Below are 24103 nucleotides of genomic sequence, written 5' to 3'. Positions count from 1 at the left end.
GGGGGAAAGATCTTTAGTTTCATTCCAGTTTTAGGAAGAGAGATAAAGTATATAAACTTAGAAATCTAGTCTAAAAAAAAAAAAAGACTTTTACAGACTACAGAAGCAGCAAAAAGCATTATAAACATTCTCTGTGATAAAAATGAGAGGGGGTGGAATTTACTCCCTAGAAGTCTATGAGGAGATACTCATCCTATGATGTGAACTCATTCTTTTGTAAGTGCCCTTCAAAACCAGAGGAAAATGTTGTAGCGACACTGCAGACTTGGTGGGAGGGAGGAAACCAAGATGTGGAAAATGCGAACACTCAAAAAATACCAACCCTAAAGATCCACACTGCCCAACCTGTCTGTCATACTCACTTTATTTCTTGCCCTCCCCTCCCCTTTCTTTTAACTTTAAGAGGTTAACAGAAGTTAAGGTAAAACCCACAATGTGGATTTGGTAGAGCAAACATCCAAGCCAGTGGGAAGCTCTCATTACACAACTCCACTGAGAACTGCTACAGAAGGAAGCTGACAGAAAACCTGGCCTTCTCCCGCATTAAACAATGGAGCCCAGAGGAGAGGCGTAGCTTGTAGCAGTGGGAATGTGATGTATAAGAGAACAAATCCTACTGAAAACACTGTAGCTTTTTTTCTAACCAACACTGGAGTGGGCCCATGAAGTGAAACCAACAGATACTCCAAGAATAAGGGTGCAACAGACCATGTTCCCAGATAAACTTGGTTTGTATAAACACAGTTCCAAGTTTCAAGCCTTGGACTGTTTTCCCAACAAAGGGGCAGTGATAACAGCCACAAGCCCAACTTAGATTCAGGAGGTTGACAGAGAGGTTGCAGAAGTCAGGCTGAAGGCTCCCTTCTACCAATGTGTTTTCATTAGTTAAGAGATGAAAAACACACAAGCGTCAAATAGAAGAGAGAAGAATAAAGAAATGCCAATGGCCCCAAATATATTCAAAAATACAGGCAGGAAATAAGACAGTGACTCAAACTGACCCAACAGGGGAAACTTGCCTTAAATTACAAGCTGAGGGAGGGAAAAGAAACTTGGAAAGCCACAGGGCTGTTAGACTCTGAAATGAGGGGGACCAAGTAGATGAGGGAAGGCTTGCAAGACAACTTAAGAGGCTGAGCTATTTTAGACAGCAAAGGAGGAGTTGCACTGGGAAGACAAGAACCCGCTCTCTCCAGTGAGAATCACTTTGAAGGCTGAGGGCAGCTGCAGGCACCAGAAGAAGAAATGAAGCTGAGATCAAAGGAACAAAACCAGGAGACACCTCACACTTTTCATTGTACACCACCTGTTCTGAGGATCTCCAGACACTTCACACGCCTAACTTGAGGAATATATCAGAGATAGAAAACTCAGTAAGAAGTTGCTCAAGGTCATTCACAAAGGCAGGTGAGGGACCAGGCTTCTGCCCACAGAGGCCTTCTACCCTTGGCCATCTAATTCTAGGTAGAGAGCCCAGATAGTATGTATTAAACACTAAAGATTCTAGGTTCCTATGAGTGCCAAGGGTAGTGGGTAGTGGAATGATGACATAAAAAACTGGCCAGGACTCAAAGATGTTTTCATAAAGTTTCCTATTCCTACCCACAGAGAAAATTCCTGCTAATCTGTCTTAGTAAGGCAATTATCAGTTCCTCATATCTGACCCTACAACAGGGCAGTTCACTCAGATCCATCTCTGACATAATAGTTTACAGAGCCATCAGTCTAATAGACTCAGTGGAGATAAGAACTTACCTAAGGAGAAGAGTATGCTTACTGGGCTAGCTTTCTATACCATCAAGAAGCCTCAATGAGGACTTGGGTATGAAGCCAACAGATTTCAGGGTCCTAGCACTTAAGCCACAGGTCTGTAACACAGCAATGGGATTCTGGTGGAACTTCATATATACACAACTACCAATTTCATATATACCAACTACCCCAGAGCTTCCGATTCCAGATAGCTAGGATGGGGCCCAGGAATAAGTATTTTTAAAATGCTGCAAAAATATTCCTACTGCTGTCCTGACCCCTCCCCTGAGTCAAGAACCACCATGCTTGAGCCACCAAGCTTGAGCCAATGATCCACAATGCTTTGAAAATGAATATGCTTGGGTGCCTGGGTGGCTCAGTTGGTTAAGCATCTGCCTTTGGCTCAGGTCATGATTTCAGAGCCCTAGGATCAAATCCCAAGTCTGCTGCCTACTTGGCAGGGAGTCTGCTTCTTCCTTGACCTTCCCCCCTGCTTGTGCGTGCTCTCTCTCTCTCTCTCCTTCTCTCTAGTGTGTGCTCTCCCAAATAAATAAATAAAATCTTTAAAAAAAATGAATATGCTTTCCCACTACCAAACAGGCATATTAAAGCGTCTCAGTACTAACACCTGGACTCAAACACTAAGCAAAAGCTAAAATTAAGATTATTCCCAGTTTTTTCTCTTCCATGAAAATTCCCTACACAAATTCTACTTAGAGCCACATATTAAAAGGCTCAAAGCACTACCATACAACCAGACATGATAAAATTTTGGGAAAAAATGAGAGAGAGAAAAGAGGAAGAATACATTAGACCTTGTATCCATAAAAACTGAGAACTAGAAAAAAGCTGCAAGTCATCTTCCCCATTGTTTCTAGAGGAATAATACATAACCCAGATTGGACAAATGGCTATTAAGGAGGAGGAGGATTTCAAAACCTCTTCATTTACTTTTTCAAAATCTAACAACTCTCCAGACAGGCAATCCTTTTGTATCCCTAACTTACATCGTGCTGGCTCAGCTTCATTCCATTTCTGTCCTTTGTTAAAACAGAAAAATGACCCAGCTCCCTCCACATAAAAATCTTCGAGAAACTTTAAGAAAAGAGGGGGAGGGCTAGCTACCCAGAGCACACATATGCTTCAGGAAAACACAGCCTCAGCTGAGATGAAAGGCAGAACTGACAATTGTCCAGAATTTGAAGTTCAAAGGGTGTTTACAACTGGTAACTTGGAGTTGCACTTCATCAAGACTCAGCAGATCTGGCAATAAAACCTCAAATTACTCTTTTGTAGTTGTATCTCATTGTAGAGACTTCCTTCCCTCCCTTAGAGTTTAATACAAATCTTAGCTCTCAATTCCCCATTTCTCAATCAATACTCTCAATCCCCATTTTTACTGGCTCTCATTTCAGCTTTTAACCATATTTCAACTGTATTTTTAAGTAAGTCTCTTCTGAGTCAAAAATCTTTAATGAGCACTAGTTTCTGCATATATACACTTCCCCTCCCCACTTGTGCCCTTCGTTCCTAAATAGGCTGACTACATCTCTACTTTTTTTTTTCGACATTTTATTATTCCTAATTTCAATTTTTCTTTAAAAACATCACAAAACTCCTCCTGATTATTTCCTATTCTTCTGGAGTTCCACGTTTATCCCTATTCTATATATCTGACATCATTAAATTGTTTTCATTCATTTATTCACTTAGGATTTACTGCATACCTTACACTCTACTTAATAGTGTAATGTAAAAGAAATAAAGAACCTTAGGAAATGGCGACATACATAAAAGAACAATTAGAGATTGGTTCCAAGTAGTGGGGTTACTCAGAGAAATCCCCGTGACTCCAGTAAATGTAGAGCTGGATGTAAAAGTAAATGGAGAATTTGGTGAAAAGGCTACTTTAGACAGGAGGAACAGTATGACTCAAAGTAGCAGGCCATCTGAGGTAAGAGCTGCACAAAGGCCCTCTGTCACTTCCTTCTTCATCCTCTCCTCCCCATCCTCAAAGGCATACATCTTTTGGTCTTTAAATTTTATTTCAGAGTTAGCTATCCATGAATCACAAGCTATCTGATTGTTACCATGATTACCCACAGCCACCACATATTAGAGCAGCTCACAAAGCTTTATACATCAGGTCCTATGCAGATTACTACTGGGCAGACTTTTAGAATTGTCTTAAGTCAGGACTTCAATAAGGAGTGTAGGGAATCCGGCATCTGCCAGATCCTGGGCACACAAAGACAGCATCTACTTTTGGATGTTAAGATAGACACCAGTACTCTTGCTCTGTTAGACTACTCAAGTCTGTTAGACTACTCATTCAACTTCAGCTAAGTATTTCCTTCATTCACAGCTCTAGGACAAACAAAGCCATTTAAAGCAGTCTGAAACACTGAATTCCTATTTGAAACAGGGATGTTTAATGGTGATGCCACGGGGATGTTCTTTTTCACTGTTTTCCTAGAGAGCTTCTCCTCTTCTCTATGAGCCTCAGGACTCACAGTTCAAGTGTCCCTACCTCTGTGAAGTCTTTCCTAATTCCCCTAAGCTGACAGGTTTCCTCCTCTGTGCTGCCCTTAACACCTTTATACTTACTTCTAGAACAGCACTTAACATACTAAGTTGTAATTATTTGTTTATATGTCTGACTAGCCACAAGATCTTTGATGGCAAGGATGTTTTTATTCATCACTGATTCCATACATAACAAGCACATAATAAACATCTGCTGAGTGCATAATGATGAGTGATATGGGAAGTTTTTAAAAAATGGTGACTGTAACTTCTGGATTCCAGACCAAAATTATAGTAAGTATTAACACTGAAGAATAAACGCCCATCATACATTTCTACTACCTATAGCATTCTTGGCCAGAAAAGGAGGGCAAAACATAATGAGAAGATTGCTTTAATAATGGTGGTCACTGTCAAATCACCAGCCAAGAACAAGAGAGCTTGCAGTACTAAAAATGATCCAACACAGTAAATGAGTGAAGAGAGTCAAATCTAAGACAGTTTCTAAGTTCCAAGCTCATTCTCCTACCTCTGGAGAATATGAACAATGAACTCCTATTAAAGTCCTTGAAAAGGTCACTATCTTTACTGCCACGGAATCTTGTGACTAATTTCAATTCAATAAGACCTCTGCTGAAAATACAGATGAAAGCTCTTCTCCTGACCACATCTAAGCAAGGTTCTGTTAAAGGACAGAGATCTGAACAGAGACCTCCCAGAATCCTTTCATGTTGTACGTGAGCATTCTAAATCATTCCTCATTGGCTCTTCTCATCCTCTGAAGAGATACAGGTAAGGCAATAAAATGCTGCTGTCTCCAATGCATCTCCCTATAGCAATCCTGTACCACACAAGGCTACCATGTTTATAGGCTGCTAATATGACACAAAAGTCTAGTCTGATCCTGTGGGAAGAAAGCCCTAGATTCCTTCAAGGTTTAAATGAATTTAGTCTACTATTGTAGTCCCCAAGTTGTGAGGGCTCAATGAAGTTGAAGAAAGCATAAAGTGAGGGGATAGAAAGGGACTGGTCTCTGAGGAACTTCTGCAGCAGGATGGGATGTGGCGCTTGGCATAGAGTGAATAAGACAGGAAATGTTCAAGGACAAACCAGGAGGGCTGTTTTGCTGGCAGATACTTGGCTCCTTGCATGTTATCATTCCTAAGCTGCCAAGAGGCTCCAGTTAAATTAATTTAGGCTTCTTGAAGAGACAAATTTGTTTTGACCCCAGGCAAAAGCATTTAGCAAGCCAATTCCTCAAACTAGGTGTTCTTTCTGCTACTACCGTCTTGCATAACCTCAGCTGTGACACTAACACCTACAGCTACATTAGTCACAATTTAGCCCTTCACATGGTCCCACTACTCTCTTCCAAAAAGGGAAACTGAGTCATCAGTTATGAACTGGCTTCCCCAAGCACAGTCTTAGTTCGTAGTGAGGCCACAACTAAACCCAGCTGCCTTCCTCTTATTCCTTTTTGTGGAGAAATCTCGGCATGTCCACTCCTCCTGCTCTTTTCCCTTTAGCCTAAAACTAAACCACTCCTTCCTTGAGTGGCAGAAATGGGCACACTTGATCTTGTAGAGCCAACAGGAGCTTCTGGTTCTCCTCTTTTCCAAAAAAAGAAGGCCAAAGAACACGGAGGAGGAGGAGGGGAGGGCTAGAAAGGGGTGCCTCCCAATACTAGGACTCACCTTGGAGCTGAGGTCCTCTCGCCGGTTTCCCGCCTTACTCCTGCGTAATTTGATGGATGGCGATCGCAGCAGGTTCTTGATCCGGCTGGTTATTGTCGACCCTTCCATAGCCATCATGATGAAGAGCCCCCGGGGACAGTTCCTGGCCCAGTCTTGGAACTTGTCTCAAAAGCGGCACTGCCTTTGGACTCCGCAGGTCCTTCCAGGATGCTCTCCCACTGACCTGAGATGGCAGAGGCCACCTTACCTTCTGCCTAGCCGTGTTTGTAGTTCTTATCTCTAGGCATTACCCTCTCCCTTCTCCTCATACCTGCCTTCAAGCCCTGCAACCATCCGAAGGACAAACCCAGGAGCAAGAGGGGAGAAAAGGCCTGAGCTGCAAAGAAATGCCAGGCCCACGCCTGCCAGAGGCGTGTAGCCTGAGGGATGGGACTGGCCCTGGTAGGGCTAGTGGCTGGTCTGGTCTCCCGTAATTCCCAACTGTTCCCATGGCAACTGCGGTGTCCTTTAGAGGAGGCCGCCGAAGCCACGGAGGAGTCCCGCCCGGGGCTTGGACACCTGAGCCGGCGGCCGCAGGGACACTCGGCGCGGCGGGGCTCGCCGTGGCCCGGCAACCCGTTCTGCCACGGGAGCCTCCCTCCCCCACCCCCGACCCTCGGGAGCTCGCTCTAGGCCCTCCGCAGGGGCTCCGGACCCTTCCCTTTCACCTCCCTCAGCAGCCCCAGCTACTCTCCAGCGCCCCCGCTCGGGCCCAGCCTCACCAGCCCCGGGGCGCGGGGGCCACCCCGCTCACAGCGCCCTCAGGCATCGCGCTCGGCGATTTCGGCTCCGCAGCGGCAGCGGCGGCAGCAGCTATGGTGGCACGAGCGGCTCAAAACGCGAACTACCGCCTGGGCCAAGCTACGGGCTGGTGAGGCGGAGCCGAGGCGAAGGGGTGCGGCCTGCAGCGAGGAGGGCGTTCTGAGAGTGGGCCAGTAAGGCTTACGGAGGCGGAGCCAACGAAAGGGCCTAGGAAGTAGAGCTGGCGCTTGGGAAACTGAAGGTTCCGCACAGTACAATCGCGGGGTGCGCTCCTAAAGGAAGGTCAACGGACGTGGCTTCAGAACTTAGAGAACCAGCCTTTTAAGGTATTATCACGCCTGGCGCTCCAGGGAAATGCACGGCCCAGAGCCCCCACGGGACGGTAGCCACGCCCCCAAGGTGCTGCGGGTGGCAGTTGATAGGCCTGAGGGACCTGGGCCAAAACTAATTCCTAGCTCACAGTTAAAAGGTTGAGGTACAACTACAAGGCTCTGCTTCCATCCACCCCAAGCGCTGGGATTTAAAGCGGTTAGAATCGTTTTCTGCTCGCCGCCTCCTCGGCGCGCTGACTTCGTGAAATGACTCTAGGTAACAAGGGTTTTGAACTGGGCGACCTGATTGGCCACGATCGAAAGAGGGGCGGGAGAGGACAGCCTCCAGCTGAGCTTTTAGGGGTGTGAGGAAACCCGAGATGAGTGAATGCTCCTCGTAGCATGTTTCTTTTTAGGATCCAGTGTCCCACCGCGCGCTCTCACCTGGAGTTAACAAGGACTTTATTGATCCAGATCTTTAGCTACTTTGTCAAAATTTACTCCTTTTCCTCGGTACTGTTACTTTAGCGAGGCCACCTTCAAGCTTGCCGGCACTAGATTTAGTGGTATAGTTTTTCTAGTCCGTTGTGGGGGTGAAGAGTGGCGCGCACGGACAGATACTCTTTTACATATTACTTCATAGGTGCTTCGTAGGTGTCTCAGCCTCGGTTTGTTTTCTAGAAGCCTCTTGGCCTCGTTACTACTTCAAGAAATTACCTACGAAAAGGTTTACGTAAACCAAAAGACTTGGATCCCAAAGCGTTCGCCGATATAGATCTTGTGTCACCCTATCCAAATCTTTAGAACCCAGGGGTTGACCCTAAACCCATTGCTGTGGGTGCCCCTTGTACAGCTTTCTGACAAAAGAGGTACCTACTTGTGTGTATTGTAGCCATTGTATTAAAAACAAGATCTGAAAAGCCCACAAGTTGAAACAAAAATTTAAAAAGTCACCTCCTGGACGACCAACTGGCAAAAGCTACCAGGCATGAGGCTTCCTTCTCTTCCATCACACACTGCAGACATAATGCAACATAAAATGGGATTTTCACATTTATTTCTCAAATTTTAAAGAAGGAGGCAAGGGTCAACCACAAGAGTATTAAATGGGGAGTTGGTTCCTTCAATACATTGCTACTCTATTTTACCTCTATGGGGGTAGGAACGAATTTTACATTAATAAATGGTGCCACCTGCTGTCCTTACTTGTGCATTACATGACCCCAGCAACTGCCACCTCCACCCTCGAGTTGTCCCTAATTCTCTCCGTATCATTTTTGTGTCCACTAGTTGTTTTCTTCCATCACTTGTGACCCCAGGTGAATGGGTTTACAAAGTGCACATTGGTCATTTTCCATCCAAAGTTAGCCTGGTTTACCCCCGCCCCTTAAGAGAAAATGTTCTCCAAATCACTCTCATCTGAAAGCTAAAGTTGTAGAGGCAAATCCAAGCTCCTTTCATTGTCTAAAATGATGTAGTTGAAAAACTGAGAACAGTGTAACTAAATCTAGACTCTGGATACTTCCAGTCTAAGGCCAACCAAAACCACGTATCTTTAATTCTTCACCATTTAGTACATTTATTGTCTAGGTATCATGCAGCTTTGGAATTGTCGATGTGGGAATAAGCTGTAGGCTGTTCCCATGCTTCATGAATTAATCCCTCAGAAAACAATAGTCCTAGGTCCAGTACCAATAAAAGCGCTCATAGTCTCCAAACTAAGTAATTGCCAACCCAACCCCCAAATGCAGTTGACCCTTACATAAGTATTTCACCATCCATACACTATTTCACTTTTTATTCTGCTTGTATATGTCCTCAACATACATGGTTGTCAGATTCTAAAATCATAGATGTCTAGGAATAGATGCATATAATTGTCTGTTTTGCACTATGCTCATTAGATCAGATTTTAAAATTCACCTAGGCTTAACATGCAAAAAGGTGCAATTTTAAGATCCTGGAAAACTAACAGGCTGGAGTAAACATTTGCTCATCAGTACAAATATTTATTGAGCACCTTTACATGCAAGGCACTGTGGGACAGCTGAGATCAACGCTTGCAGTTGGAAAACAGGATGGATCTCAAAACAATGCTTCCAAGACTGCTTTCGTATTTAACAAAATCTCTTCTAACAGTAGAGTTTGCAACGATAAAAGAATTCAGTAGAGCTTAGATTTGTCTCAAAATTCCCAAATCATCCCATGGTTTAGCCGCCTCACTCTCCACGCACGCCTCCATCACACTATTACTCAACACTTATGCATCTCTGTAGAGCAGTTCAGTCATACTTAATATACAATCATACCTCAGTTCAAGTTGTATATATCAAATTATTCCCCTCTTAGTTTCAAAAATGCATTTATTTTTTACTTTTTCTCCAAATGGCAGTGAGAGAGTCTGTATAACTGTTTTAATTTTCTCTGTATCCAGCCATTTGCCTTCACGTAGTATTTCATTAGAGATAATACCGTAACATGAAGATTTGATGCCCTTACAAGCATTTTCTTCAAAATCAACAATTATGTGCAAGTAATGTATTCAGATTCTTGTTTATCCATCATTCTCTATAAAAGTACCCGAAAATGTGCTGCCTACTCTGTGCATTTTTTCATCCGGGCGTGAGGAATAGGGTTATCACCATTTTTCAGACCCGTCTTCAAAGTGCATTTGCCACTCAATTCACCTGATCCCATTCAATTATCTTAACCAGTATAATTAGAAGAGGGAAAAAACTAAAAACATACTACTAAACACTGCCACAAATAATATATGGATTATCTTCCTTACATCTGTGTTCAAAACATTTTCAAATTTGTTACAGAAGGGCTTCTCAGGTATTTCATCCATAGTTCTAGGGGAAAACCCTGCATTTACTATAAATTAACCCAAAGTAATAGGCGTGGTTTATATAAATGGACTTGATCTATTCGTGATCTTAGAGTAGTTTCAATGTCTAAAGAACTCCTTTAATAAAAATTTTTTATGAATCAGGATAGTAGTTAGTTAACATGTACCTTGCTTTAAGAACATTTATTGTCCTTAGCCCCTGAGACTGTGTTTATGTCTGGTTATTCTCTAAGGTAACATGTGTATTACCTTGCACACATTATTATGAGGCTAGCCTTTCTTCACTGTAGAACTTCTTGAGACAAACACTTGCTGTCAATTTGTATAAAACTTTGGAAGTCTTCATGTAAAACATGCTACAATTAGCAAAAATCTTCCCCAAATGGCATGTCAGAAACTTTGAAAACAGTAAGGAATTCCTATGATAAAATTACTTCAGTGACACCTCTCTCAAATGACTCAGGGCATTAGATTTCTCTGCTCAACTCAGCACAAACCTCCCAACACCAAATCCTGCTTTAATTATTATAACTGATTTATTTATTTCAAGTTATAACATTCTGCCTTCCACTCACCAAACTTCTTCTGTTCTTATGTCTAAAAAAATAGTCATTTTTCAAAAGCAGAAAAGGAAAGATATATATTTAATATATAAAAGAAAAGGCTAAATCTGACATAATTATATTCTTAAAAACATTCCATTTATTTACAGATGTATAAAAAGGCGAATTATTGGTCTACTGAGATCATGCTTCTTATAGTGTTAGGGTGAGAGCTCACTATCCTCCCAATTTCTCAACTCCTCTCACTCAACTACATCTTTCATAATCACACAAGTCATTTTCATAGATCAGTTTGTCCTGGGGTAAGGTTAAAGGGTAGGAGTTTTTGGAGATTTGAGATTTGTGTCAAGACTGCAGGATTGTTCTGAAGACTGAGCCCTCCTTCAAATTAGCCCTCTTAAGGTCTTGAAAATAACCATTATCTTGGGAGTTCGTAATGACATCTGCAGCCTTTCTTAAACACCTGGAATCATCATTTCCATCTTTGTACAACAAATCTTATGTCAAATATCTTCCCATCAAGAACGATTAATACCTGTTTATTTTCTTCTAAAAAAGGGAACAGTGTTCAGAATCAGAATGGTCCTTTTCCTGAGGATTATTCACTCACCTGCCTTCTCCTTGGCTGACCCTCAAAAGCCATAAGAGCCTTGGGAAGTCAGGAGGAAATGTGAGGACGAGGCAAGCAAGTTAATAATGGGAAACTGCTATACCTGGATTAAAGTACTAGGATCTCCAAGGACAATTATTAGCAGGGGAGACAGGTGCTGGACTCCTTGGCTAAGGCATTGAATGAAATCTGCTGGGTAAAGAGTGGTAGGGATCATGAGAAGCTGACAGGCACTCATTACCTACTTCAAGCTTCTTCAAAAACCTTTAAGGGAGGGAAGGTCGAATGCTGATGCACAGGTCTAGAAAGGCAAGTAGCAAAAAAACAACAAAGAATTTGCTCTTACTGCAATTTGCAAAGAAAATTTTTCCACCCTTTTACAATCTGCTGATTACCAGAGATACTAGAAAGGGTACCAACCATGGAAGTACTAATTCACTGGCTAGAACCATTTCAAAGCTGGTCTCACAACCTACGTCTGAAGATATGTTGAGTAGGATTTGGCATAAAGAAGGCGGGGGGGGGGGGGGGCGGGGGGGCGAGGCGGGGGAGATGCAGAAGAAATAGCATCACCTAGGCACAGCCCAGGCACTGGAAGCTCTTGTGTTAGTGTTTCACAACACAAGCAAATCCTGTCAATGAAGACAGAACAGGGGTTACATTCCAAAATATAATTATTTAAGAAAGGCAAAATGCAGCAGCTAAATCCCAATCTATACATTTTCAGAATAGTGATTCTTGCCCCCAGGAGTTTCCAAGAGACCCCTCAAGTGCACCATGATTATTTACAAACTAGATAGGAAACATCATTTCTATACTCAATACAAATCTCATCTTCTAGGTTGAAAACTTCAGCCTTTGAGAAATCTATGAAAACAACTATACAAAAATATAAATATCTTTATCTTTACAGGCTGTCAGTCCTTCATACCCTGACAGCTAATGAGTGAAAAAGCTCTACAGATCATTGAATCCATGGTAGCAGATAATAAAAAATATATCTTGTGATTCAAATACTGCCTCATTTCCCTGGTAAAGAGTGCCTACTGTGACTTTTCTTTTCTTTACATCCTGTGCAGGTAATAGTGAATGAAACCTTCAAGCACCAGGAGGCTGGTTTGATTTAGGAAACATCCAGCCCCACAATTTTTGTTTTGGCCACTGTCTCTGGTCTGGGCAGGGAATGCTTTTCAGTTTAGCTGTCTCTTGAGTGATGGGATTTGTGAAAAGGGGAGGGCTCCCTCTATGCCTACTTCCAAAATATGTCTTCCAGGTAGAAATCCCTGGTACTGTGAAATGTCTTTTCAACACCCAGACAGTAAGGGAGAACTAGTACTTTCCTTAACATCTCAAAATAATCACTTATGTAAAAGCATTCCTACTTTACCAGAAGGCTTGGATTTATAGTTGATTGAAAAGATAAGGGAATGGAAGCTACTTGGGATATGAAAGAGAAAATTTTGCTGAATGACACAAAGTGTTTCACTTTGGTATTCCATGGTACCCATCCTCTCTCCCACTACTCTTGAAACACCAACTAAAAACTCTCTCTTCTGAATCCCTTCACACAAGTGCATCACATTCCTTGGATTTCAGACTTAAACCACTTAAAACAAAAGCTATCCACTACAGTTCAGCCCATAGCAACTCCAAAGTCTCAAGCAGCTTTTTCTCTGGGAGGGAAGAACTAGGAACCACTATGGACCTAGAGTCTTGTTATGAATTCCTTGGGTAAGAGGGGCACCTCGTGTTCAGTAATGGATCACATCTTCTTAGAGAGGATGAGGAGACCCAGCACCACAAGTGAGGTAACACATTTTAACATGATCAGAATTTCATAGTAGTAATTTCTAATATCGAGGTCAGCACCCTACCCCCCTTTCTCTACCATCATCCACCACATCAAAGTCAAGGATCACAGTTCCATGACACAAATAAACAGATGCCTACAGAGAAAGGAGGTTTCCCTCATAGCCTGGCTTCTGCCTGAGGACAAGTAAGTTCATTTCCCTGCAGAACTTGGTGAGGCCCCAGAGTTGCCCAATTTGGCCACAACAGGTGCCAGTGTAGGCATCACCTTGCTCTCCCGGCATTCCTGGTCATTCCCTATTAAGTTCATTTTGTGTCCAACCGATCCAACTTTGGCAGCTACAGGTGCCAAACAAGGCATCACCTTGAGACTCTGACCATCTGCATCACTAGAAGGATTAGCTACTTTTAAACCTAGAGGTGCCAACTTTGGCATAGGCCTCCACAAAGTATCTGTGCTGCTGTTCTCTACACCAGCCTTCATGTGTAGGATGGGAGGCGAGGACACACTTTCAGGCTCTGCAGGGATGCCAGAAGTACTCTTCCCTCCATCACTGGCTTTCCTGTGGGAAAGGAGGGAATCCTTTATCTCCGAGTCAATAACAATCTTAAGGACATCTGGCTCAGAGGCTGGTTCAGCAAGCTGTTTTTCAGTCTCAGAAAAGTCATCATCTTCCAAGTGCAAGAGGAGAGGACTGACAGAGTCATTCTCCCTTTGCACATCAGGCAACTCTTTCAAACCACTTCCCAAGTGGCCAACCTGGAAAGTTGCTCGGTTACCAGAAGGAAGCTTACTGATAAAAGCCCGTCGAGCATCCCCTGTGAACTCTGTATCCATTGAGCTGGGCAGTTCAGCCAGGCTAACAGAGTCATCGTTTAGTTGCTGATTAAGAAAGGCAATCTCATTGAGTAGAGAAGTCAGTGTCTCATCAGTATCATCCTCATCTTCCATGTTAGTTAGCAGTTCACTGGGATCTAGCGCTGCTTCCTCTATAGCAGATGCTACCTTTCTCAGTTCCATCTCTATACTTGAGTCTTTGAGATCTTTCATCTTCAATTTATGAAACGTAGACTCCTTTGGCTTTGGTTTCTCCCGTCTAGATTCACACTCTTTCCACTTGTATTGAATACCTCTCACTTCACCAGAAATCTTTTTGGGTAAGAACTCTTGTGCTTCTTGCATACTGGAAACATCAACTATTTGTGGAAAACCAGAATCTTTATTTGCCAGAAAAACTGGTGTTGGACCCAATGCCATTCTGCCATCTCTATGGTTGCTTCTGGAAGAGATTCTACCTGAATCTTCAAAGGAGTTATCATCATTCCTGATAGTACTTTTCAGGTGGTCAGATGGCTTGCCATCAGGAACTTCATGAGAATATTTGCTGCCACCCATATCTACCAAACCTCCCTCTGTGGCCAATGATGTCACATTAACAATTCTTGGCATCATAAATAAATCGTCGTTTTCTGGGGGAGGAAAAAAATTTCATTTAGATCTACGTGGTAAGCATCCCTCTCTCATCCCACCAACCAGAAATCTCAGAGAGTTAGTCAAAATTCACCAGTTTACTTTTATCAAGGAGATGAAAGAAGTATTAGCTCTTCAAATTATGGACCTAGCCTGGGATGCCTAGGTGGCTCAGCGGTTGAGCATCTGCCTTCAGCTCAGGGTGTGATCCTGAAGTTCCTAGATGGAGTCCCGCATCGGGCTCCCTGCATGCAACCTGCTTCTCCCTCTGCCTACGGTCTCTACCTCTCTCTGTGTCTCTCTCATGAAGAAATAAAATCTTAAAAAAAAATTATGAACCTAGCCTAACAAAGTAAGTAAAAAAGTAGTAAGTAAAATCTAACAAAAGGACTCTACTATTCTTTGTTCTATTTAATTATTTTATATAAATGCTCCCCAGTGAACTCTTTATCCTGAGGCAAACCTACATCTTGATTCTGTTCACCAAATTAACTGCTACTCTGAGGGTAAAATGAAGCCCTAGAGGCAGCACTGTAAAAGAAAGGATGACCCCACCAGAATGAGTTTAGTAGTATTAGTAGTGGTAAAGATGGCCCTTTTACCTTTTTTTTTTTTTTTTTTTTTTTTAATTTGAGAAACAGAGAGGCAGAGACATAGGAAGAGGGAGAAGCAGGCAGAGGGAGAAGCAGGCTCCATGCAGGAAGCCCGATGCGGGACTCGATCCTGGGTCTCCAGGATCACACCCTGGGCTGAAGGCGGCGCTAAACAGCTGAGCCACCCGGGCTGCCCATACTTTTAACCTTAATAGAAATTTAGGTGCCTAGAATCTAAATCACCAACTGAGACTTCCTCTTCAATTCTACTCCTCATCCCCAAAAGGGAGTAGTACTCAAACTGAATCAGGCTGGCAAAATAGGAGTCCACCATCTCCGAATATAGCACAAAACTGGTAAATACCAACATCAAAAACTAAAACAATCACTTCTTATCTTCCTTTTACTTTCATTATCTTTTCGATGTTTTTCCTACTTAGAAATAACTAAAAATCACAAAATAGTTCCCAATCCCAGGTTAAAAAAAAAAAAATCAACAGAGCCACACATGTTCGAAAAAGAAAATGCAAATATAACAGATCTTTATCATCACGGCACACATTCAAAGGCTTTCTCTGTTGTGATATACCAGGGATAATTCTTTTTTGTCTGTTGTTTTTTGTTTTTACCAGGGGTAACAATTTTTCATTACCCATAGAGGACAACACTTACAACATACCTGATTGAGCCATAGCACTGGTGGCAACTTGAGGCTTCAGATCTGATTCTAAGAGAGGAGAAACAGTTACCACTGGTCCTGAGAATAAAGGACCTTTTAAGGTGAGCAACTGCCCTTGCGGAGTCATCACGATGTTGGCAGAGGTGTGTGGAGTGTTAGAAGGTGAGGTATTTTCTGTAAGGAGAATCAGAAATTAGTTAAAAATAAAAGATCTTCAATTACACTGATATAGCCTAAGAGTCTAGGAGATACCTCTAAAACCACACTCTGACTTAAAAGGCAAGAAGTAAATTTCAAATGTAGTTGGGGTACCTCAACTAGGAATTTACTTTTTGAAGCACTTTTCACTACATAATGGGTTACACTGTCCACTGATTCTCCTAAGGCATAGAACTTATGTTCAGGAAAACCCAACATGGAACCATTTTTTCCACGGAATGGTTCCAAAGGTCTTGACAGTGAATCCAGGATGAAGGCAAACACAACACAATTCTATCCCTACGCTTGCTTGCTTGCTTTCTTATATAGCTCTAAACAAAGTACTTCAAGTTTCTAGCCCTCAAACTTTGTTTTTCCATCTATGAAATGAGGTGAACTAAACTAAATGATCATTAAAATTCTTTCTTAGCAAATTTAAAACTAACTCATATTTTAGTATCCCTCAGTACTTTCTTAGATTTCCTGGTTCATACACTGGGCAACCCATAAAGTAAAAAAAAGATATACTATTCCATAAAGGTAAAACAAGTTACATAGCTTCACTTCCAAAATCAATATAGAAGAGAACAACTTAAAACCAATTTACTTTGTTCCTGAACAGCAATTCGTTGATTGACAATCTGAACATGGTGCCTGACTCAACAAAATTAAAAAAATTTTTTAATTCCAAATTATTTGTCTCAACAAGACAAATAAAGACCCAAACTTCCTCAACTCATGAGGAGAACTGCAAGGAAATCAAGAGTTCAGGTGTAAAGTATGAAAGATGGCAGCTTAGAAAAATAACTCACTGAAATAGAATAGCATGACTACTATCAGAAGTAGGCCTTACAGGCTACCATAACTGGTAACTAAAATCTAATGTATAATGTAGTTAATGTATAATGTTAATGTACAATGAGGTTCTTTTTATACAACCTATCTTTAGTTCATTTAACTAAATCTAGAATTGTGGCCAAGAGAAGACTCCGTCCACTGAACTAAACTGATATTCACCTATACGTTAAGGAAAGCAAAAAATGCCCCTCTTACCTGTGGCCTGGTCTCTTTTTCTGGAAAGAATCAAAGGTTTCCCCTTCCTGTTATTTATAAACATCTGTCCAAGATCTACAGATGATGCAGAAGATCCTTCCTGCTGTTTGCTAGTTCTGGGAGACACTTCAAACTCATCTGATCCCATCTTCTTTTTTCTTTTTTGTGCCTCTAGTGCTTGTTGTTTTGCATAAATATACTCTAGCTTCTTCAGGACCACTTCTTCTGTCTTACCTATAAGTTGACAGGGAATAAATGCCACTCTTTATATGACCCCACATCATAATGAGAAATAGAGTCAACTGAAATCCAGTTGATTTAACTATATTCCCCAAAACTATGGAAGGCAAGAGTGATTATAATCCACAAGAAATGTCCCACCCAATTAAAATGTAATTCTGTTAACTCTAGGAACCAAGCTGTAAACTAAGAAGTATCTGAAAAATCTACTGAGGATTTCCCTTCACTAAAGATGTTACACTCATTACCAGAGATCATTCACATATCTCACCTGAAAGAGATGATACTTTCCGTATCAAAATATTCCGTTTTCGAGTCAGAAGATTTTTCTGTCCTATCAACTTGTCTGCCTGATCCGTTAGTCCCTGAATTTCGCTGAATGCCTAGAAACAAAAAATTATCATGTGAATCAATTTGCTCTAAGAACAGGTAAGGCCTACACAACTTCTTCAATGAAAAAAATTTAATCTAATACTTTAGAAAACTTTCTAATCCCATTTAAAACCATTCTTAGTGGTGCCTGGGTGGTTCAGTCAGTTGAGCATCTCTCTTTGGCTCAGGTCATGGTTTCAAGGTCCTGGGATCATCCCAAGTCAGGTTCCCTGCTCATTGGGAGTCTGCTTCTCCTTCTCCATCTGCCCCTCATCCCCCACCCCCACTTGAGCACTCTGTCTCAAATAAACAAAATCTTTAATAAGTAAATAAAACAATTCTTAATGCTTATTGTTAAACTATAGGAGGTTTTCTTACTTAATACTTCTAAGAATCATGATTATTTCCAAAGAGCATCACTGAGTGTTTCACAAGTGTTTCTACTACAAGGAGATATAAAACATTTCACACTGCTCAGATTTTAATAATCAACTTTAAAATCACCTCCTAGATTAAGTAAAATCTGGCTGAAATAACTGTTCTAGATGGATATGAATGCTTGCCTTGTACTCCTCCAACTTCTACTTAACAGTAATTTAAATGAAACTACCTTAGATACTTCAGATCTTCTTTTGAAATGACTGGCAACTGTTAAAAACTATGTTAAACTATCACTTATGTTGTGCTTTTCTCTGTGGTAAACTATTCTCCAGGTGCCCGGGTGGAGCAGTAGGTTAAGCATCCAACTCTTCGTTTCAGCTCAGGTCATGATCTCTGGGTCATGAGATCAAGTCCCATGTGGGACTCCACATTCAGCATGGAGTCTACTTAAGACTCGCTCCTTCTGCCCTCCCCACCATTTGCTCTTGCACTGTCTCTCTAAAACAAATAAGCAAACCTAAAAATATATATATAAAATGACTGGCAACTGTGAAAACTATGTTAAAATATCACTTATGTTACGCTTTCACTGTGGTAAACTATCCTTAGTGCTATGGAGAACACCAATGTAAAACGATTGTGGTAAACAGAGCTAACGAGCGTTTCTGACTTAATGGTGAAGATAGGTAGACTGGCTAAGAACTTGACATACTACTTTGACTTATCATGAGGGCTTTCCCCCCTAAGAGATTTGTTGGGTGTTCACTGATCCACATTCATATGTTAAAATACAAGTGCTACTTCAATCTCTGTCTTAGGGTGAAGATTCTCTTAGATTATCTCTAGAAGATTCTCTTAGTCAAATTCTCATTTGTGGGTCATTTATAGAGAACACTTACCCTAGTGAGAATGAGACTTTTGGAAACCTTGGATGAATGAAGTAATCCCAATGTGATCTTCAATTTCTCAAAGAGATCCCTCATTTCACCACGCCGGCGACGCTCATTGGCAGTGTGTGTCCGGCGATAATAAGCAAAAGCTTCTGCTTCTTTCTGTAGTTTTTCACTCCAGTAATCAGGCTTCAGTTTTAGAGGAACTGGTGGAGCCTATCCAAACAAAAGATTGCCACCTAATTATCTTTCATTTGTACCTGTGCTCTTCCTCCATTCCAAAAGACACTGTTCCATACCAGATACCTACTGTCTTCGATCTGGACTATTCTTTTTTTTTTTTTTTTTTTTAGGAACCTTAGTGTCCAGTGAAACGATCTGGACTATTCTTAACAACCTCTTGATAATGGTCAACTATCTGTCTATCCTTCCTCCAAATCTAGTAACTTCAACAGTGTAAATCACTTCCCAGCTCAAATTTCAGTGGTTCTCAAATGAGGAAGAATTCAAGGAGAGGGAAATCTAAAAAAAGCTTATCCGTATAATTTATTATTAAAACTTGTTTCCAGGACACAAATCACATGAAAAATTTCAAAATCTTAACTGATGGAAAAGAGTTTTAAAATTTTCTTAAATGCCTTAAGACCCTTCACAATTTGGTAACTGATCAACTGCCTTTCTTCCTAAATCATCATTCTCTCCAACCATTCCAAAGTGCTAGAAGTTCCCAAAACACCCTATGCAAGCAATCTCACATCACCCTGCCATTACAGACTGTTGCCTGAACTTATCCTCCCACTCTATCCTCCAAAACTTAACATCTGAAAGTCAAACTTTGTGTTTTTTCAGGAAAGTCTTTCTTGGCCCTTATTATGCCATAGGCTTTCTCTTATTTACTTTCATTTTTAGTAATTATCTACTAAAAAAAAATAGATGCACATAGGGTTTTAAATATGAACATTTGAAAAATTTATAATGAAAACCAACTATGCCCTACACATTTGTACCTAGACACTTAAAAACAATCACTTTGATTCTTTTAGAGGCTTCTTCTGGTCCTTAAATCTATAGTCTAGGTAAAAAAAACAGTAATATAAGCTTATTAATCTTTTCTATTTTCAATGCTATCTACTTTCTGCTATGCAGAAAATTTAGCTCACACCACTCTAACATCTCACAATTCAATCTTCCTAATATAGATACATCATTAATTTTAATTCTTTATTGATCCCTTTGCAACTTGAAAATAATTCTATCTCAATTTTTCATTTAATCAACACTGTATCTCTTTGTAAAATAAGGATATCAGCACTTGTATCCTTCATTTCTTCTTCCCTCTTTCACCTCCCAATTTGTCATTTGTATTTACACATTTTTCAAGATAAGTCTTCCATATTTTATTCAGATTATGAAAGCTTGAAAAAAAATAATTAACAGTGGCTACCTTATATCAATGTGAATACCACTCATATGAAGTGAGTCATAATTACATTCTGTCTCCTATATAGTTTCTTGGTTTTGTGTTTTCCCCCTCTGATGTTTCTAACTATTTTGACACTATTGGCCTTTATCATAACCCTGATAGTACCCGAAAACTTGTATATAACATCATTGTCTTTCTAAAGTCAAACTCCTCATGCATCGGTATAGTATGGGAAAATAAAAGATACAATAGAGAAACTATCAAGTTTAAATATAGTAAGACACTACAAATGATTTGTATATAATAATGAGGGCACAATACAGGGGGGCTTATATATATAGGGTATTACGAAAATTCTTACATCTGAAAAATGTTTTAGAATGAATGAAAAAAATAGCGATATATGCAAAATGATTACAGTCATATAAATATATACCACCCAAAACCAGACCAAACCCAAACCAATCACCCCAGTGTTATCTGAAAATACTTGAATACCACTCTCCACCTCAACCCCATCTCCATCATTGTTTTATCACTTAAATTAAAAAGATGGAGTAACAAGTAGAAAATGGTTTAAACAACCAAACTCTCTACCATTCTTAGCCTAAGAATAAAGGAAAAAAACTTTGCTTTATTATGGTACCATGGTCATATACTGAAATACATCAAGGAAATCAAAGAGGGTTCATAATATACTAGCTACGTGAATTGCTAGCCATCATTCAGGGGATAATAATTAATTTTTTAGGTCACTGAAAACATGAGCCTAGACAAGAAAAAACGCCAGCCTTTTTTCACATCACACAATTAAGAGTATAGGATTAGTTTTCAAATAAGCATTATCAATTTTCATCAACTCCATGCCCGTTTTTTTTGTTTTGTTTTTTAACTCCATGCCCATTTTATTTTTTTTCTCCATGCCCATTTTAATTCTTCTAAAATATTCTATTTAAAAGTAGAGAAGAGGGGAAAAGCATTTTAATAGTAAAATTTCATTAAGAAAAAAAGGTTATTTTAACTCATTGGTAAAAAAAAAATCATAGCTAAGATAGTAAATGTTATTTTAAATCCTAATGACAAATATTATCAATTTTGTTAAGTGAGTAATTGTCATTAAATATATCGTAAATACCTTTCGACTCCTTTCAGCAGCTTTTTCATCTGTAGAGATGTGGGTACGGCACCTAGGTAAAGACAATATTTTCCAATGTCTTACTGAAATTCAGTAACCCAAGACCTATTTCACAGCTACACTAAACAAAACCATCCCAAATTGTTTACAGTATAAACAGCTTCCTTTTGCCAAAGTCTGATATGTGGCAATAAGATTTATTTCAACAGTATGCTTTTTTCTCTAAGTATACAAATAGTCCCTAAAACCGGAAATTATTTTTTAATCATGAAATATTTCATATATACAAAATTGTATAAATAAAAATGTATATATAATGAACATCTGGGTGCCTAGCACTTAGTTTGAGAAATAAACATTTCAAATATACAGTAGGTCCTTTTTTTCCATTTCAAATTTTTATTTAAATTCTATTTAATTAACATACAGTGCAATATTGGTTTCAGGAGTAGAATTCAGTGATTCATCAGTTACATACAACAGTCAGTGCTCATCATATCAAGTGCCCTCCTTAATACCTATCATCCATCTAGCCCATTCGCCACACACATTCCTCCATCACCCCACCCCCATAGGTTCTCTAAGAATCTCTTATGGTTTCGCCTTCTTTCCTTTTCTCTCTCCTCCCATATATTCATGTTTTGTTTCTTAAATTCCACATGAGTGAAGTCATATTGTATTTGTCTTTCTGACTTATTTTGCTTATCAGCACAATACACTGTAGCTCCATCCGTGTGGTTGCAAATGGCAAGATTTCATTGTTTTTGGTGGCTGAGGAATATTCCATTGTGATACAGCCCACCCCATCACATTTTCTTCCTTTCTTCTCATAGATGAAGATTCTCAAAATAAGGGTGTTTAAGAAAAAAAAAAAAGATTATTTATTTTGAGGGAGGAGGGGAGAGAAGGGAGAGAGAAAATGGAAGAGTATGGGTGGAAGGCAGAGGGAGAGAGACAATCTCAAGCAGACTCCTTGCTGAGCAGAGAACCCAACATGGGGCTCTATAGGATAACCCTGAGATCATGACCTGAGCCAAAATCAAGAGTCAGACATTTAACCAACTGAGCCACCATGGTAAAAATGAGTTTTTACCATGCATATCTTTGTATTTTACTAGGAATATATGTATCCCTAAACTGAAAATATTATGTAGCATTTTAAACATTATATAGTATATCTTTATCTGATTTCACTCAACATTATATCAGAGACAGTGATACACACAGTTCTAATTCAATCATTTTAACTGCTATACAGTGTTCCAAGGTGTGAAATTTCCAAAGTTTACTTTTCAGAATTCTAAAAGTTGTTTAAGGTTGTTTCCAAATCTTCTCAATGGCAAACGATGCTACAATGCATAGTCCCATACTTGGCCCCTTGTACATATGTGTGAACTTTTCCAGATACATATATCTAGGAGTGTAATTGCTAGGTGGAAGAAAGGTGTGGAAGTCAACTTCAGTCATATCACACTACTCTCCCAACTGGTTTTAACAGTTTACACGTGTACCTGCAATATGTTTCATTGCTCCACAACGAGACACAACAGTACGATCACAAATCACAATTTTTGCCAATCTTATGGATGTGAATTAAATCACTGTGGTTTAATCTGTATACCCCTAATTACTTGTGAGATTAAATAAATTTATATGTGTTTATTGGCCATCCAGGTTTCCTCTTCTGTGAACTGCCTGTGATATCCATTACATTGTTACCTACTCCATCATTTTCTTACTAAACAATTATTTTACATCCTTGATACTACTACTAATCCTTTGTCAAACATGTACTGCAAATATTTTCCTTATAGTCTAAGTTTTGCCTTTTCATAGTTTTCATGGTGTAATGAAAGAAATTTCTAAATGTTTAACAATCTGTTCCTTTACAATGCATGCTGTTTGTGTGTTGCTTATTCTTGGCCCTGTATTCTCTCAGTCCACTGAGATGGTATCTTTCCATTTATTGAATTCATCTTCAATGTCATTCAGTAACATTTTATAAGTTTTACATATTTTTGTTACTATTATAAATGATATTTTTAGATTACATTTTTTTGTTTATTGCTATTGCTCAGAAAATCAACTTTAGTATAATCAACATATCCGGCAATACTGCTAACCTTAAGTCTAATTAATTAAATTGTTAGAAGATTTAAACCCTTTCAACCTTAACAAATAAGCAACTGAAGTAGCCTCCAAACAGCTGTGGAATGAAGAAAATTATACCTATTTCCCCATCCCTTGACTTTCTCAGCATCATCATGGATGAAGAATTACTCTATTACTCTTTCTCATTGCTGTTTTACATGGTGGTTAACGAGATAACAGGAAAAGCATGTCTGGCACAAAATAAGGACTCCTATCTTCTTTTTCCATCTTTTTCTCTACCCCAATCCCTACTCAATACAAGGCTTATTAATACAGAAAATGGAATAAACTTTCCTAAGTCATCACACTCTATTTTCATCTCATCAGCTGAACACATAAAAATTTTCCTATCTCACCTGTTCAACCAGTAAAATAACCAAATTCAGATTTTTTTTTAAAGACTTTATCTATTCATGAGAGAGGCAGAGACACAGCCAGAGGGAGAAGTAGGCTCCCCACAAGGAGCCTGATGTGGGACTTGATCCCCAAATGGGGATCATGCCCTGAGCCAAAGGCAGACGCCCAACCACTGAGCTACCCAGGCATCCTCCAAATTCAGAATTTAATGCCTATTCTTAAAAGATAAAGGAACTAACTTGT

General features: G+C 40.0%; 2 protein-coding genes and 1 long non-coding RNA gene across 23 annotated transcripts in view; 1 reads left to right on the top strand and 2 right to left on the bottom strand.

Annotated features, from left to right (window-relative positions):
- MAPKBP1 (mitogen-activated protein kinase binding protein 1) overlaps window positions 1-6889 on the bottom strand; it is a 51544-nt gene extending 44655 nt beyond the window's left edge. For 7 of the 8 annotated variants that reach the window (XM_077880735.1, XM_077880742.1, XM_077880737.1 and 4 more), the window contains exons 1-2: window positions 6734-6889; window positions 5973-6195 (exon numbers count right to left, since the gene is read on the bottom strand). In XM_077880735.1, the coding sequence (XP_077736861.1) occupies window positions 5973-6089 (117 nt within the window). In that variant the 5' untranslated portion in view covers window positions 6090-6195; window positions 6734-6889. Of the gene's footprint in view, window positions 1-5972; window positions 6196-6282; window positions 6593-6733 lie in introns of those variants that run through there. The other variant, XM_077880736.1, reaches the window with a different exon arrangement.
- The window catches only part of LOC144303056 (uncharacterized), a 36990-nt gene continuing 19377 nt past the window's right edge, over window positions 6491-24103 (top strand). The window contains exons 1-3 of one of the 2 annotated variants that reach the window (XR_013370089.1): window positions 6491-7099; window positions 15614-15761; window positions 17323-17580. This is a non-coding gene — a long non-coding RNA (uncharacterized LOC144303056). The remainder of the gene's footprint in view (window positions 7100-15613; window positions 15762-17322; window positions 17581-24103) is intronic. The other variant, XR_013370088.1, reaches the window with a different exon arrangement.
- The window catches only part of MGA (MAX dimerization protein MGA), a 172883-nt gene continuing 156904 nt past the window's right edge, over window positions 8125-24103 (bottom strand). For all 13 annotated transcript variants that reach the window (XM_077880715.1, XM_077880714.1, XM_077880717.1 and 10 more), the window contains 6 exons: window positions 21353-21404; window positions 18804-19010; window positions 17423-17534; window positions 16912-17145; window positions 15661-15834; window positions 8125-14387 (listed from right to left, as the gene is read on the bottom strand). In XM_077880715.1, coding sequence (XP_077736841.1) covers window positions 13111-14387; window positions 15661-15834; window positions 16912-17145; window positions 17423-17534; window positions 18804-19010; window positions 21353-21404 — 2056 coding nt within the window. In that variant the 3' untranslated portion in view covers window positions 8125-13110. The remainder of the gene's footprint in view (window positions 14388-15660; window positions 15835-16911; window positions 17146-17422; window positions 17535-18803; window positions 19011-21352; window positions 21405-24103) is intronic.

This window comes from Canis aureus, chromosome 32 (assembly GCF_053574225.1).
Source record: "Canis aureus isolate CA01 chromosome 32, VMU_Caureus_v.1.0, whole genome shotgun sequence".
In the NCBI taxonomy this organism is placed as follows: Eukaryota; Metazoa; Chordata; class Mammalia; order Carnivora; family Canidae; genus Canis; species Canis aureus.
This window is presented reverse-complemented; position numbering and strand designations above follow the sequence as displayed.